At 39.5% G+C, this 17,473-nt stretch overlaps 1 protein-coding gene across 1 annotated transcript in view; it reads left to right on the top strand.

The window, feature by feature from the left end:
* The window catches only part of ssh2a (slingshot protein phosphatase 2a), a 113,782-nt gene that overhangs the window by 26,965 nt on the left and 69,344 nt on the right, over window positions 1-17,473 (top strand). The window contains exon 2 of the mRNA XM_052036013.1: window positions 8,727-8,770. Within this exon, the coding sequence (XP_051891973.1) occupies window positions 8,727-8,770 (44 nt within the window). The remainder of the gene's footprint in view (window positions 1-8,726; window positions 8,771-17,473) is intronic.

Genomic DNA, 17,473 nt, shown 5'->3' with positions numbered 1-17,473 from the left:
TTAAATGGAGTGTTTCTTGAGATCAAACTCTATTTTGGTTACTGCGGACGGAAAATGGTACTTGCACAATTTTTGTTACATCTTTCAATATTATTCTTGCACATTTGCATTTATGGTGAAAATCAAAGCTACTGTTTGCCAGAGTGCCACAGTAAATCACTATGCTTTTCACATTATTATACAATGAACGAAGAAATACTGCAATAGATAACCTAGTATTCCCTCATCTGGCACCATTGCTTTTTATTGATTCCTCATCCACAATTCTGATATTAATGGGCAAATCAAAATGTTCCAGTAATTAACCCATTCAACTCAACTCAATTAACCCCTCCCTTCATCTGTATTCACCAAGGAGAAGGCCATAGAAGATAGTGAGTTCGGGGAGGGGTATGTAGATAATCTGGAGCAGGTCAGTATTGAGGAGGAGGAAGTGTTATGAGATGCCCAAGGGTTGATAAATCCCCAGGGCTGTTGTGTGAAATCTATCCCAGGTTGCTATGGAAAGCAAGGGAGGAGATAGCTGGGGCTCTGACACAGATGTTTGCATCATCGTCAGTCACAGGTGAAGTGCCAGAAGACTGCAGGATAGCTGACATCCTTTGTTCCTTTTATGTAAGAAGGGCAGCAGAGATAAGTCGGGTAACTACAGGCGTTGAGCCTTGCGTCAGTGGTAGGGAAATTATTGGTGAATATCCCAACGAATAGGATGTATGTACATTTGGAAAGGCAGGAGCTGATCTGGGATGGTCATCATGGCTTTGTGCAGGGAAGATCCTGCCTCACTAATATGATTAAGCTTTTTTGAGGTGGTAACTAAGAAGATTGATGAAGGCAGTGAAGTAGATGTTGTCTCTGTGGATTCTAAGGCATTTGACAAGGTCCTGCATGGTAGGCAGGTTCAGAAAGTTAAGGCACATGGGATCCAAAGTGGACTGGTTAATTAGATACAAAGTAGGATTGGTAGTGGTGGGAGGATGCTTTTCTGATTGGAAGTCTGTGACCAGTGGTGTACTGTGGTGATCAGTGCTGAGACCCTTGGATGTGAATGTAGGCTGTATGATTAGTAAATTTGTAGATTACATGGAAGTTGATGGTGTTGTGGATAGCAAGGAAGGTTGTCTAAGGCTACAATAGGATGTAGATCATATGGAAAGTTGGTGAGCATTGGCAAATGGAATTTAATTCCAACAAGTGCAAAGTGAAGCATTTTGGGAAATCAAACAGTAATAGTACATGTTGTTACGGAATCAGTGAATGTCCCTTTAAGATAGTGTGTGTGTGTGGGGCATGCTTACGTCAATAGAAGATAAAGGATGTAATGATGTTGTTGAAGTCAGAAGGAGAGAGAGAGAGAAAAGGGAGAGAGACACCAGCCTGCTAGTTTTCTCTATCGATGGATGGGAAACAATAACTGTGTCTGCCACTGAAATCCATGTATGGAAATTGGAAGTAATCCGGTGGAGTTCACTTTGTTGCTGACCTGTAGAAGGAAACAGGTATTTGTGTGTGGACGACCACGATTCGGATGCTTTTCGGGGTGAGGAAGTCACTACCGAGTAAACACTGAAGTGTCGCTTGGGTTCCATCGTGGAACATTTGGATTTCGTAATTACTCTCTCTATGTTCTCTACATCTACATCTTATCTTCAGACAACGGTGGTTGTTGAAGAAGCCTTTGCTCATGTTTCACCTTATGGCTTGCGGAACTGAACTTCAAGACCCATTCCTGAACTTGGAGTTTGGGACTTTGCCACACACACACACACGAAGAGTTTAGTTTTAGGGGTTAACGTTCCAGGTTTAACATTTTTGAATTCTAACATACTAACATTTTAACTTTTATTTTATGTATTATCATAAGTAGTAATTAATAAAAGTTTTTAACACTGAATCATGCTCAGTGTGTTTCTTTTGTTGCTGGTTCGTGACAATGTGCAGTAAATAGTAGGGCATTAAGGAATGTTAATGAACAGAGGAAACTTGGGGATCAAGTCCATAGTTCACTGAAAATGGCGACACAGGTAGAGAGGTTGGGGAAGAAGGCTGCCTTAGGTTATGGCACAGAATATAAATGGTGGGATATTATGTTGCAACTTTACTTAACAATGGTTAGGCTGCATTTGGAGTGTTACATGGAGTTCCGATTGCCGCACTATAGGAAGGATGTGGTTCACTGGAGAGAGTGCAGGGAGGATTCATCAGGATGTTGCTTGGATTGGAAGATTTCCGTTATGTGAAGAGATTGGATAGTTAGGTTTGTTTTCTCTGGAGCAAAGGAGGCTGAAAGGTGACCTGATGTACGTATATAAAATTGTACGAGTATAGATCAGGTAAATAATCAAAGTGTTTTTCCCATGGTAGGGCTACCAAAAACAAGGCGGCATAGGTTTAAGGTGAAAGGAAGGACTTTTAAAGAGGATTTGATGGTAGAGGTTTATTATTTTTCAACAGTGGTTGATATCAGGAACTCACTGCCAGAGGAGGTAGTGGAGTCGGATACAATCACTACGTTACAGAGACAGACAGGCACTTAACTAGGCAAGGAGAAGGATACAAACCCAGCAGAACGAGCAAATGGGATTAGTGTATTGGGCAAAAAGGTCAGCATAGACATGATAGGCCTAAAGGCCTGTTTCTGTGTTGTATGATCCTGTGACTGTCTGATTCAGTCAACCTCTGAAGGCTTGCAGACTTTAGTTTCATAATTACCATCAATGTATGGCGGTCAAGGAGGTAAAGTTGATGTTTGAACATTCCATTGCTGGCATTTGAAAATCACAATGTTTAAAGTTCTAAACACTTCCTTGTATTGGGGAAATAGCATAAGAAACACCTACCATTCTACTATGAAATGCCCACTGGCTGTCTGTCCAGCAGCCAAACAAGGTGTGTTACCGTCTTGGTCCTTTGGTGGCAATGTCACCAAATGCACACTCCAGATTTTGTCATCTATTTGACCATGTGACACAGTGAAGATACTGACACCACTATCCAGTGGAAGTTCTGATGGAATCAATTGAGAAATAAGTAGCTTTTTGTAAATATCTCTAGTATGGCAGGCACACAGAGCAAATTTTTTTTCTAAAATCTAAATGTTTTTCTTGAGCACATCTGTTTTGTAAGAAATGAACATTTGACAAGCTATACCTTATTATTGCAAACATTGGAGAAGAATGACATAATATAGGGTAACATAGTGACACGGCTGATGGAGTTGCTGCCTCACAGCTCCAGTGACCCTGGTTCAGTTCTGACTTCCAGTCCTGTCTCTGTGGAATTTACACTTTTTCCCTGTGACTGTGGATTTCCTCCTGGGTGCTTCAGTTTTTTTCTCCCATTTCCAAGTTGTGCAGATTGGTAAATTAATTGGCCACTGTAAATTTTCCCTAGTCTAGAATCTGGAGAGAGTTGATGGTAAAATTAGGAGAATAAAATGGGATTAGTGTAGGTTAGTTGTTGACCATCAGCATGGACTCAGTGGGCCAAATGACCCGTATCTGTGCTTTACAAATCTGTCTCCGATGTACAGAATTTTAATATTGAATGCATCACTTTGAAACTCAATGGAAAAACCAAGATCTTAATGCTAAACAAAGAAAACTATGAAGGTATGAGAAGAAAATTGCCTGTGGTTGATTGGGGGAACACTTAAAGATATGATTGTGGCCACACAGTCATTAGCATTCAAAGAAATAATACACAGATTGCATACATTCCTCTTAAGGCACTAAAATCCAAAGAGAAAAGTGATTCATCCACGATGGATGAGAAATTTGCCAGAAGACAGAGAACATTTTGACAACTCGGCAAAGGCAGACCAAGAAATTGATAAAGAAAGGCATGATATGAGAGTAGACTGGCAAGGAACACAAAACCTGACTGTGACCTTTTTATAAATGTATTGTTTTTTAAAATAAAATGATTTAGAGAGAGCAAATGTGGGTCCCTTACATATAGGGACAGGACAGTTTTTGTAATGGAAAATAGGGCAGGAGAATTCAACAATTACTGTTTATCTTTATTCATAAAAGAAATGCAAAACCTGCCAGATATATTAGAGAATCTAGAGTCTATCAATTATAAAGAACTGAAGAAATTAACTATTAGTTTAAAAATGATATGAGAAGTTGATGACTTTGAAAGCAGATTAATTCCAAGGACCCAGTGATCCACATCACAGTTTAGGAGGACGTGGCTTTAAAGATACCCAGTGCTTTATTTGTCATCTTCCAGGGTTTTATGGATTCTCGAATTGTCCTTGTGGAATGGAGGGTAGCAAATAGGAACCCATGATTTGAGAAAGGAAGGAGAGAGAAAAAGGGCTAAAGGGTCCATAGTTCCCCATCGTCATTGTTAGGGAATTGTTGGAATTTATAATGAAAGATGTAATAATAGAACCCTTTTGGAAAAGGAATAGTAGGATTGAGCACAGTTAGCATGGATTTATAAAAAGGTAAATCATGTTTAACTAATCTGCTGAGGTATTTTGAAGATGGCACTGATAGAATAGGTAAGGGTACCAGTGGATACGATGTAAATGGATTTTTGAAAGGCTTTTGATTAAAGTCCCATCTGCGTGAGTTTCCTCCGAGTGCTCCAGTTTCCTCCCACATTCCAAAAAAGACGTTAGGAGTTGTGGGCATGCTATGTTGGCGCCGGAAGAGTGGCGACACTTGCGGGCTGCCTCCAGCACATTCTCAGTAATGCAAAAAGATGCATTTCACTGTGTTTTGATGTACATGTGACTAATAAATAAATATATTGTCTTATCTTAGGAGGTTGGCCAATAAAGCTGGAGGACATGGAATTGAGTGGGGGGGGGGGGTGGGTAACAAACAGACTTGGATAGAGAACCGATTATCAGACAGAAAGCAAAGAGTAGAAATGTCTGTGATTAGTGGAGTACTGCAGGGACTATGCTTTCACAATCTATATCAATGATTTGGCTGAGGGGACCAAATGTCATGTTTGCAAAGTTGCTAATGATACTAAACTAGGTGGGATTACAAGTACGGAGGAGGATGTAAATAAGCTTCAGGGGGGATAGATGAGCTGAGTGAATGGATGAGAACATGGCAGGTGGAATATACAGCAGAAAAATTTGAGGTTTTCCACTTTGGTGAACATAATGGAAAAACAGAGTATATGTGAAATGGTGAGAGATTGAATGGTATTGATGTTCAGAGAGTACACAAGTCACTGAAGGCAAGGTGAGGTTTAGCAGTTAATAAGTGATTTAGAGAGCAAATGTATGTTGTCCTTTATAATAAAAGGATTTGATTACAGGAGTAGGGAACTCTTACTGCAATTTTGTAGAGCCTTGGTGAGACTCCATCTTAAGTAATATGCATAGTTTTGGCCTCCTTACCAATAAAAGGATATACTAGAGTGAGTGTACATAAGATTGGTTCTGGGATGGCGGGTTTGCTGTGTGAGGAGAGATAGGTGGATTGAGACTGTATTCTCCCAAGTTTAAAAGAAAGAGAGGAGTTCTCATCAGAATTAAAATTGTTAAGCGGTGCAGGGAGAATATTTCCCATGAAAGAGGAGTCTAGGACCAGTAAGCACAGTTTGAAAACCTGGGGTAGTCTGTTCAATACTGAGAGGTGGAAAAATTCAGAGGATGGTGAACCTTTGGAATTCTCTACCCCTGAGGGTTGTAGAGACTCTTGTCATTGAGTTCATCAAAGCAGAGATCAATAGATGTCTGGATAGTAAGGGAATCAAAGGGTATGGTGATCACGCTGAGAAATGGCATTGAGGTGGAAGATCAGTCATGACTGGCTCAGCAACAGCCTATTCCTGCTTTTTTTTTGAAAAGGTTCTTATTATCTCTGTTTTGCCAAGTGACCCATTTGCATTGATGAGTTTTGTCAGTTTGTAGTAAAATAAGTAAAAAATTACATTTGTCTAAAGCAAACTAATATGTATTAATTTTCCAGTATGTGATGATAGATGTTTACATATTTAGGGAATTGAGGGTTATGGGGTTGGTGCAGGAAGGTGACAGCGACACCGATTTGCCACAATCCTGTTGTATGGTGGAGCAGGCACGAGGGACTGAATGACTGACCTGTGCTTCTGTTTCCTTTATTGCTTTCTGTGCCAGAAGAATCTAGGTTTTAAGCTCCCTGTATCTGATATTTTACTCAAACAATCACTCAGCATTTATAGTGTCTTGATAGTGCTCCAGTTTTGCTACATTAAATGAAAATTAAAACTTGTATACAAAACAAAATATTTAGGGCAGATTACCAAAAGCTCAGTTAAAGTTTTGCTTTTAAGGAGAGCCTTGAAGGAGGAAAAAGAATTAGGGAGGAAATTCCAGAGTTTATGGCCTTGGTGGCTGCAGGTACAGCCTCCAATGGTGGAACAGGCACATTTCCTGATGATCAAGAGGTCAGAATTAAAGTGCAGATATAGGGCTGCAGGAGATAAAATATAGAAGGTAACACTAAAGAGGGATATGAAAGCAAAGGTGAAAATTTTAAAATGACTACCAATGTAGATTGGCAAGCACTAGAGTGATGGATGAACACTATTTGGTGCAGGCTTGAACTTTGGCATCTGAGATTTAGTCAGCTTTGAGCTGACAAAGAATTGAAGGAAGGAGACCAGTCAGGCACGGGTAAAGGTAATAAAGGCAGATGAATTGAGATCGGGTTAGAGCCTGACAGTATACAGACAGCAAAACGAGACAGTCTCGATGATGGCATGGTTATGAGGTTCAAAGCTTGTCACTCTATCAAATATGGTACCAAGGTTGTGAAAATCTGGTTCAGTTTCATAGTTTCTACAGCTAGGAATGGAGTTAGTGGTTAGGGAATAGACTGGGAATGAAGACCATGATTTTAGTTTTCTGAATATTTAATTGGAGGATACTTCTGCTTGGACAAACAGCCTGACAAGACACAGAGTGATGGGTTTGAGAGGTGATGTAGAGCTGGGTGCCATGAGTGTACATATGAAAACTGATGCTGTTTTCTGATGATATCGGTGAGGGGCAGCATGTAGATGTAAGGTAGGAGGGGGCCATTAGAGATAAAGGAACAAGTACTGGATATCATTGTTGTTGATTCACTGGCTTTGACTGGATAGATAAGAATAGAAACATCAAAGAACTACAGTTTCTGGAAATCTGAAAAATAAACAAAATACTGGAAGCTCTCAGCAGGCCAGGCAGCATTAAGGAAATAGAATAACATTTTAAGTTGAAGACCCTTCATCAGAACAAAGGAACTTGACATAAATCTATATATATATATATATATATATAAATTAAAATTATGAAGAAAATATCAGTTAATTAGCTTAGAATAGATAATTCCAATGCACTGCCTCAAGTATGTTAGGCCAGAGGGGCTCACTCAGAATTATAATTTTTTCCTGATTTGAGATAATTAATGAGATTGGGAAAATTCTATTCTTTCTTTTGCTACCATCTAGTGGTAGGCCAGTATAAGTTGCTACACAAATTATTGAAGCTTTTGGGTTCTTGTATATTCATTTTAGGAAAAAATAAATTGGAACAAGTGGGGAAAAATAATTTAAACTGTTCTGCAGTCACTGGGGATAGTATGGGTTCAGACCATCAGGAAAACAGCTGGAAAGAAGGTCATTAGGGTGAGTGATAGGAAAGAAAAAGGAAAAAACAACAAAAGGAACTTTTTCTTTCACATAAATAGAAGGCCTGGCTTCATTGCCTTCTTTCTCTCTCCCAGCCTCATATAAAGAGGCTAGATGGACAAGAAGACTGAAGAGGAGGAACAGTGGAATATGTGGCAAGAGTGCGGTGTCTCTTGGCATGCGAGACTAAAACAGGATAAAATCCATTTTCTTTTGCGGTAAAGCAAGTTGCACTGGGAACGTGGAGGGAAGATAGCTTTACAGATTGGTAGGGAGATGGGATGTAAAATGCTACTGAGGTGAAAGAAGTTGGAGGGGTTGAGTTGCTTCTGATGGACTGGGAAGATCAAAGATTGGAAAGCTGAATTTGGGTTTGGAGAGTTGAATAGTGTTAGAAGGTAACAAATGATTGTGGGAGCATTTAAGACAGTAGTCCCATTTTTAATTTTGGTTTGTAGAATATTTTAAACTTGGTTCTACTACTTAACATGACTAAGTAGCCCATAGTAGTCTCCAGTTGAATTTGGTTTTTCTGTGCTCTCTGGGTCAAATGACATTCATCTAGAATTTATTGCCAAAATGTCAGTGTGTAGGCATGTATTAATATTAATGTACAACTTGTCCAACAGCTTGAGACTTGGACATAGCTCATTACTCATGGTGGACAATTTGTGCTGTTCTGTCATTGTCATTTTTTCCCCAAGGCCAATCAAAAGAACTGCAGGTGCTTAAAATCTGAAATAAATACAAAAAATGGTGTAGGGTCAGACCTAATGAAAGGCCTCAGACCTAAAATGTTAACATGCTCTTTCCACAGATTCTACCTGACCTGCAAATTTTGTTCAGCATTTTGTTTTTATTGTAAAAATGACAGCTTGTTTCATTTCCCTGATTTTTGTCACCAATAAGCTCACTGTGGAAAGATATAACTGGCACTTAATAGCACACTATTTTTCATTTTGTGATAATTGTTACTGTAATGCCAATCGATCTTTCTGGTCTAGATGTTTCATTCCTGAATGTATTATCCTTTGTGGGGACTTTTTTTTTGAAAAATTGTTTTTCTTACTCTTTCCATTTCTTTTAAAACCTTGCAGGAGGCGGATAGTGTAGAAGAAGAACGCAGATCCCAGCCGCGTAGGTAAGAACCGTCAGTTCATTTTAGGCAATCTGATTTTTATTAATTTTTGTTTTAAAAAAGTTGTCTTACAAGCCTTTTATTTTCAGAAATAGTATAACACTTCTTTTAGGACTTTAATTATTATGCTTCTTGGTACCAAAATACTTGCTACCAATGGAAACCTTATCTAGAAGCTAAATCCCTTTTTAACTCTTAACCCAATAGCCACCATGTTATTAAGGGTTATAAACATTTTGTTTTGTTATTCATCTTTAACTTAAATGGGGAAAAAGTCTCTCTGCTACATGCGAATGCAAAAGGTTAATACTAAAATTATAAGGCAGTCCATAATGAATGAGAGAGGTAGATTGCAGTAAATGGTTTTCAAACATGATTTTTTAATAATTAATTTCCAGATAAAAGTTTAAGAGCACCTGTGATATCCATGTTATTATTTACTTTATGAAAGCCTATTGATCTTTACTCTATAACTGTAACCAATTTTGTCAATGGTTAGTTTGTTCTCTCATCACTTTGGAAATGCAGTTGACAACTTAAGCTAAGCTTAACTTCGTCCAATCTTGTAGCATTAAAAGAGGAGGCAGCAGAGTTGCAAAGGAGGAGATACTGCTATCCGGATATAATATGGCCACAGTAGCCCACATTGACTGTGCTCTTCAGTTTGCAGTTCACTAACTCTAGGTGGAGCCTAAATACATTCAAATCCTTGTGGAAGGGAAGGATGCCCATAATGATGTGTTCTCCAGAGAAGGACATGGGCTGAAAATCATGAGCAAGGACGATTCATTCCTTTGGAGATGTCTCAAGTAATTGATACCTTTCATGGCAAGGATCATAGGGAATTTTTCAGTGCCGGATGCACTAGAATATAGATGGCTCAATTATCTACATGTGGCCCTGTCGTACCATCACATAAGGAACGAGGCAAGGCTGACTCTGAAGGATTTAGAAGATAAAGTGACTCTAAAATTAATTGAAAAGCTATATGCCATATTACTGTTTTGGAAAGACATTGATGTCTTTTTTTTAAAACTTCTCTTCCTTAATTTTCTAAGTGTGAACATGATAGTGAGCTATAGCTTATCCTGGGGCCTGTGTAGTTGGAGATGTTGCTGTCAAAACAAGGTCAGTGATTGCAGTGGTTAAAATCATTTGGCTCCAGGCATCAATGCAAGTGATCAGCAGTGGAGTTTGGTAGGAATTGTAGTGCAGAATTTGAAACCCAGAGATAGATTTTCTTGTAGGACTCAGGAGGATGTCTGTTCCTTGGTGTAGAAGGAAACAAAAATTGGTTTTAAAAGCTACCTTGACTCTTTCTACACCAACTTGAATTTATAATAGTGTTTGTAACATAACTAAATGATCTAGGGCACTTGACAGGATTGTTATCAAGTAAAGTTGACGTCCACTCATGTAGTGAGATTTTTGGATGTGTAACCAAAAGCTTGGTTAAAGAAGCAAGACATATTCAACATCTTTGAGGAAGAAAGGGGAAGTAGAGAAATGGGGAGGATTAGGGAGGCATATCCTGAACTTGAAACTCTGATGCCTAATGGCAGATCCACTAGTGTTGGGATAATCAAGAGTCCTGAATTAAAGCAGCAGAGCAATTGCAGATGAAGAGGCTGGAGGAGGTTAGAAGTAGGAAGAGCTAAGGGCATTGAAGGTTTTGAAAGACAGGCTCAGATTTTAAACTTGACTCTCTGTTGGGCAATAGCCACAACGTAGGTCAACAAACATAAGTGCTAGGTAAAATATTATGTTTTTACTTTAAATAAATACCAAATTCTGCATTGTAAAATAAAGTATACAATGCTAGCAAGATCAGAATGAGAATATTCAACCTCACACACCTCTCTCCTTCAACCCAACCTCTGCAGTTTTCTAATGCCTGAAGTGAACAGAATAAGCCTTTTATTCCGAAATGAAGCCTGGTTATCTGCAGGGGCATCATTTGCTAGGAAGCCTAAGGAGACCATGCACTCACTTGATAATGACGTCTTGTTGAGCAAGAGGATCTTGTGCTACAGATTAACTAAATTAGTGCATAAGTTAGTAATGAAAATGCCAGCCAACCACAGGGATTTGTTTCCAACTGGATAGATTTGCAAAGCAAATAAAATAATAATAAACTTGTAAAAAAGCAAGGTTAGATTAGATAGGTAGTTCAGTACATGGTATTATAGAGTAACAGAGGAATGGGAGAAGGTGGATAAAAATTCAAAGGGATGATGCCAGAACAGAGTACATGCAAAGCTGAAATTGCCAGAGGCTTTTAAAGTTATGAAGTGGTTTGATAAGGTGGGCAGAGAAAATGTCTCAACATGTCATGGACACCACAACTTGTAGAAGTGAATACCTGAAAGTCATCATTAAGTCCACTAGTTAATTCTGGAGATCCTATTTAACCCCAAGCCATCAACAGAGTGAAACCTGTTAAGTGATAAGTGGTGGTTTAGGTGAATAGCATCGAAATCTTAAGGTAAAGTTTGATAGGTACATGAAGGAGAAAAGAACAGGGATATGTTGAGAAGGTTGGATAAAAGAGAGATAAGAAAACACGAGAAACATAAATGATGCCATGTTCATAGCTGCAGACCATCAAAAATGATTTTATAATTTACTTATAATGACTGAAAAGTAAATTGTATAGTGGACCAGAATGCTGCAAAGTTGTTGCATTATTTTTTCCAGAAAGATGCTTTTAATACTTAACATGTTTGTGGATTTGACTTCACAATATTGTGCCAAAAAATTGCATTAATTTTATACTGGCTGAAATGAGTAATGAGTTTATTTTAGAATGCTACAGTTTCTTTTGTATTGTAACTATTTCTGATCTATTGTCTTGCAATAATATTCTTCAAATAACTTCAGCTATACTAGTGCTATGCATTTGCTGCTAAGATTGGATCTGGCAGAGGTCTCTTTATGTTGCAACCAAGACATTCTTCTATAACCATGCAACATTAAATGAACAGAGCATTGTGCTTTGCTGTAAATGAATCACAGCTAATGGGATGTTCAGCAGTTGACAAAGTAACATTTTTTTTTGTCTAATATTTTAATGTTCAATTTTCCTTGAAGATAAAGGAAGAATATGCTGATCCTTTAAATGACGGCCTTTTTTCATTGCAGAAATGTTAATATTTTAAGCTAATTTGCAGAGATGAAATTTTTATCGGGAGGGGGAGGGCACATGGATTAGGTTGTAGGGTAGCATCATATAGGACAAGATATTGAATTTTAGTATATTTGGTAATGCCCATGATATCTCTCCACAGTTAATTACCATGTAGCATATTTGAAATAATTGTATATTGTATAACTGTATAATTGGTGGATTCACCTGCTGTTGGCAAACTGCAAGCTACTCAACCTAGTCTTTTTTTTGCACCATAACCCCTTGTGGGTGACTTAGGAACTATTGAAGTTGCTTCCCTACCCTCTTCATCAAATCATCTGGTGTCTACTCAAATGATTAAGTAATGGTCTGTTGGAGTATCAGTCTCAGTCATTCATTGGTGGGATTTAAGCTCGTGCCTCGTCTATGCATTGCTAGTTATTCTGACGAAGTGTCGAGTGAAGGATAGAAAATCAAGAAGCAAATATCTCTGCAAGCTCCTATTCACTTTCCAACAGCAAGTTCATTGCAATATTATTGGACCAGGGAGTAGATTGCCTTTCCAGTAAGGAAGCTAGAATGGGGTAATATAACTTCATTCTGATGGTTGGTTCAAGCTTAAAAATTTGTGATCACTTTGACTTCATGGAAAGCTCTAATTGCTCATTTATTCAAAGTCAAATTTAAATCCTAGATTGTAATGGGTTAGAAGTATAAAGAATATGCAAACAAAATTAAAATAATTCAGCTATTTTGATTGGCTTTTGTATATTGGATAACATAATTATCCTTTGAGGTTAACACATTCCTACAACATGATGCTTCTATCCCAATGATCTTCCTTTTGGTTAATTTACATGGAAATAAAGGCTATTGACAGGATCCAAATTTGTTGTTTTAAACTTCCAATTTAACTATTGTTTCTTTTAGCTGAAATCTTAAATAACGTTTACATTTCAGAGACAACTTTAATTATTTTACATGCAATTAAAGTTTTTGTCTTTGAACTTTAGAAGCAAAGCTTTGAGTAATGTACTTGATTTCTGTTACTGGATAAATGACGCAAGTGTCTGGGTAATAGAAGATTACAGCACAGTACAGGCCCTTAGGCCCACAATGTTGTGCTGACATTTTATTGTGCTCTAAGATCTATCTAACACTTCCCTCCCACGTAGCCTCCCATTTTTCTATAATTCATGTGCCTATCCAAGAGTCTCTTAAATGTCCCCAATGTATCTGCCTGCACCTCCTCTGCTGGCAGTGCATTCCACACACCCACCACTGTGTGTATATTTTAAAAAAAAGCCCCCTCGTGTTAGCCATTTTTGCCCTGGGGAAAAAAGTCTGACTGTCCACTTTATCTATGCCTCTTATTATCTTGTAGACCTCTATCAAGTCACCTCTCATCATCCTCCTCTCCAAAGAGAAAAGCCCTAGCTCACTCAACCTATCCTCATAAGACATGCTCTCCAATCCAGGAAAATCCTGGTAAATCTCCTCTGCACCCTCTCTGAAGCTTCCACATCCTTCCTATAATGAGACTAGAACTAGACACAATACTCCAAGTGTGGTCTAACCAGAGTTTTATATAGCTATAACATTGCCTTGTGGCTCTTGAACTCAATACCCTGACTAATGAAGACCAACACACCATATACCTTCTTAACCCTATCAACCTGTGCAGCAACCTTGAGGGATCTATAGACGTGGACCCCCAAGATCCCTCTTCCTCCACACTGCTAAGAGTCCTGCCATTAACCTTGTATTCTGCCTTAAAATTTGATCTTCCAAAGTGTCTCACTTAACACTTCTCTGAACTTCATCTGCCACTTCTCAGCCTAGCTCTGCATCCTATCAATGTCCTGTAACCTACAGCAACCTTCTACACTATCTGCAACACCACCAACTTTCGTGTCATCTGCAAGTTTATTAACCCACCCTTCAACATCCTCATCCAAGTCATTTATAAAAATCACAAAGAGCAGGGGTCCCAGAACAGATTCCTGCAGAACACCACTGGTCACCAACCCCCAGGCAGAATATACTCCATCTACCACCACCGTCTTCAATGGGCAAGCCAATTCTCAATGCACACAGCTAAGTTTCCCTGGATCCTGTGCCTCCTGACTTCCTGAATGAGCCTTCCAAACCTTGTCAGATGCCTTACTAAAATCCATGTACACCACATCCACTGCTGTACCTTCTTCAATGTGCTTTGTCACACCCTCAAAGAATTCAATCAGGCTCATGAGGCACAACCTGCCCTTCACAAAGTCATCCTGACTGTCACTAATCAGTGTATGCTTCTCCAAATTCCCATAAATCCTATCTAAGAATCTTCTCCAGTAATTTGCCTGCCACTGAAGTAAGACTCACTGGCCTCTAATTCCCAGGGTTGTCCCTATTCCCTTTCTTGAACAAAGGAACAACATATTGCCATCCACCAATCATCTGGCACTACTCCTTTGGCCAGTGAGGACACAAAGGTCATTGCCAAAGGCGCAGCAATCTCTTCCCTCGCTTCCCGTAATAACCAGTTCCAGCACATCTGCTTTCCTCACGTCAATGTGCCCTAGCATATCAGCCTGTCGTACACAATCCTCACAAATGTCAAGGTCTCTCTCACTGGTGAATACTGAAGCAAAGTATTCATTAAGGACCTCCCCTACCTCTTCTGACTCCAAGCACGTTTCCTCTTCCATCCCTGATATTTCCTACCCTCACTCTAATCATCCTCTTTCATGTATATAATCATGTAGAATGCCTTGGGGTTTTCCTTAATCCTACTTGCCATGACCTTCTCATGCCCCTTTCTAACTCCCCTAAGTCCATTCTTAAGCTCCCCCCCAGCTACCTTGTAGCTCTCCAGAGCCCTGTCTGATCCTTGCTTTCTAAACCTTGGGTAAGCTTCTTCCTCTTGACAAGATATTCTACGTCTCTTGTCAACCATCATTCCTTCACTCTACCATCCTTTCCCTGCCTCAATGGGACAAACCCATCCAGAATCCCAAGCAAGTACTCCCTAAACAACCTCCACATTTCCATTGTGCACTTCCAAGAACATCTGTTCCCAATTTACGCTCCAAGTTCCTGCCTAATAGCATCATAAATTCCTCCTCCCTCCCATCTCACCCCCCCTCCCCCACCCAATTAAATACTTTCCCATATTGTCTGTTCCTATCCCTCTCCAAGGCTATGGTAAAGGTCAAGGAGTTATGGTCACTGTCTGTGGGAAGTCTGTGACATAAATATTACCATTTTCCTGTGTATACTGAATGCTTTATTTTGAGATGAATGACATCCATTAAAGGAAAGAAATGAAAGAGATTGTTGGGAGTTGAAGTCATCAAATGGAGGCCTTAAATAAGGCAGGCAAAGAAATCACAGACACAAGAGACTAGATGCTGGAATCTGGAGGCTCAGTGGGTCAAGCAGCATCTGTGGGAGGTTTTAAGTAAAAATGCTGCATCAGGACAATGGACAGGGAAGATAGCCATATAAGAGGAGAGCTGGAGTGGTGAGACGAGGACCAGTAGGTGATTGGTGCATCGAGGAGGGGAGAAGGATGATGGGCAAATGAAGCCAGTTAGGGGAGGGGAGGGTACCTGTGGAGAGTTACAAGGGCAGATGGAGCTGGGGGAAGGACGGGAGGGTAAGGGACACACTAGGAGGGTGATAAGTGGAAACAAAGGCTACTAGTATCTGATAAGTAAGGTGACAACATGAACCAGATGGAGGAGGGATTCTGGTGGATGGAATCAGGAAATGGTTTGGGGGGGGGGGGGTGGGGGGGAGGGAAAGAAGGATAAAAAAAAACGACTGGAGGTGAATTGGAAGGAGAGGGGATGGGGGAGAAAAATCGCAGAAGGAAAGGGTTACCTGAAATTGGAAAATTCAATGTTCATACTATTGGGTTGTAGATGACACAGACAGAATATGAGGTGTTGTTCCTTTAGTTTGCATTGGGGCTCACCTTGGCAGTGAAGAAGGCTGAGGGCAGGCAGGTCAGTGTGGGAATGGGAAGGGGGAGTCGAAATGGCATGCAACCAAGAGCTTGTGATGGCCTTTGTGGATAGAGCGCAGGGGCTCTGCAAATCAGTAACCTAGTCTGTACTTGGTTTCACCGATGTAGAGGAGGCCACATTGGGAGTACCAAATGTAGTAGAAGAGTTCAGAGGAGGTGCATGTGAATCTTTGCCTCACCTGGAAGGGCTCTTTATGACCTTCAATGGTGGTAAGAGAGGTGGTGCAAGAACATATGTTGCACTTCCTGTGGTTGCAGGGGAAAGTGACAGGAGTCAGGGAGGGTTGGGTGGGGAGGGATGGGCAGACGAGGAAGTCATGGCGGGAGTGGTCCCTGTAGAAGGCAGAAAAGGGGTAGAGAGGAGATGATGCGGCTGGTGGTGGGATCTTGTTGCAGCTGGCAGAAATGATAAAAGATGATGTGCTGGATACAGAGGCTAGCAGGGTGAAAGGTGAGGAATTGGGGAACTCTATCTCAAAGAGAGATTTTTTCCCCCACTTATTGGAAGCATCACAGATCCAGCTTTGTTGGGACTATTGATATCTGATTGATTCCCTATTTCTAGTATTCCTAGATGACTAGTACTTTTAAAACTGTAAAATGTACCACTTGCTATTTTGAGAAAATTTTTATTAGCATTCTTACGTTTATTATTCAGTTTATGATGGGAGTTAAAACAAAAATAAGGCTTGGGTTCCTTCCATTTGTAAGGTGTAAAACATGTTTCCACCTGAAAAAATTCCACATTATCTCACATGATCCACCACAGGAAGAGGAAAATGGATGGTTAAGTCTTGCTACTGCTCATTTGTATTGCACAGCATGTGATTAAATAATTGTATAGTAATAGCTCTATCCCAGTTATTGTTTTGAATTTATAGAATCTGAATAATTGCCCCACAAGTCATAAATTTCTTTACACAGTAGGCCAGATCTTTGATGTGATGCTGCAGTGATTGCCAAAGAACTTATCTTGAAATAAGTCATTAAATCCTGTTGTATGTATTGCCTGAAGATTTTTTAAATTATAAATTGTGGTTCTTTGCCAATAAGTTCCATTTATGATGCTTTTCAGATGAGTCATTAAAGTGATATCCTTCTTGCCTTTCTCAAGGGATTTAAAGGAGACAATAATTTCAAGAAAAGGAGGTCTTGGAATCTCCAATGTTTAGTTCTCATTTAGCATTACCATATGAATTTTTTCTGTATTTGAGTCCATCTCCAACTCTTGCCCTTCAAGCCATTTTAATATTCTATATATCTTTCAGCATACAGGATTTATATTCACTTTTGCCTTTTGTATTTGTCCTTTTAGTTTCTTACAATTTCTCACATCTCATATTGACTAATTGGTTAAATTATATGAGAGAACTTCACTCAAAGGTATGTATACAGCTTGTATTGTGAATATCCAGTACCCTTTTAGATACCTCCCATGAGTCATCTTCAGTCTTTCCTTTTAGTAGTTCTGCTCAACATATTGCAGTGTTTTCTTAACTTGTCCCTCAAATTAAGTCACAAAGTAACTGAATAGTTTGGGAAGCTAACTAGGTTA

The sequence above is a fragment of the Pristis pectinata genome, chromosome 21, assembly GCF_009764475.1.
Source record: "Pristis pectinata isolate sPriPec2 chromosome 21, sPriPec2.1.pri, whole genome shotgun sequence".
Taxonomy (NCBI): domain Eukaryota; kingdom Metazoa; phylum Chordata; class Chondrichthyes; order Rhinopristiformes; family Pristidae; genus Pristis; species Pristis pectinata.
Note: the sequence above shows the minus strand (reverse complement) of the source record. Positions and strands in the feature narration are given on the sequence as shown.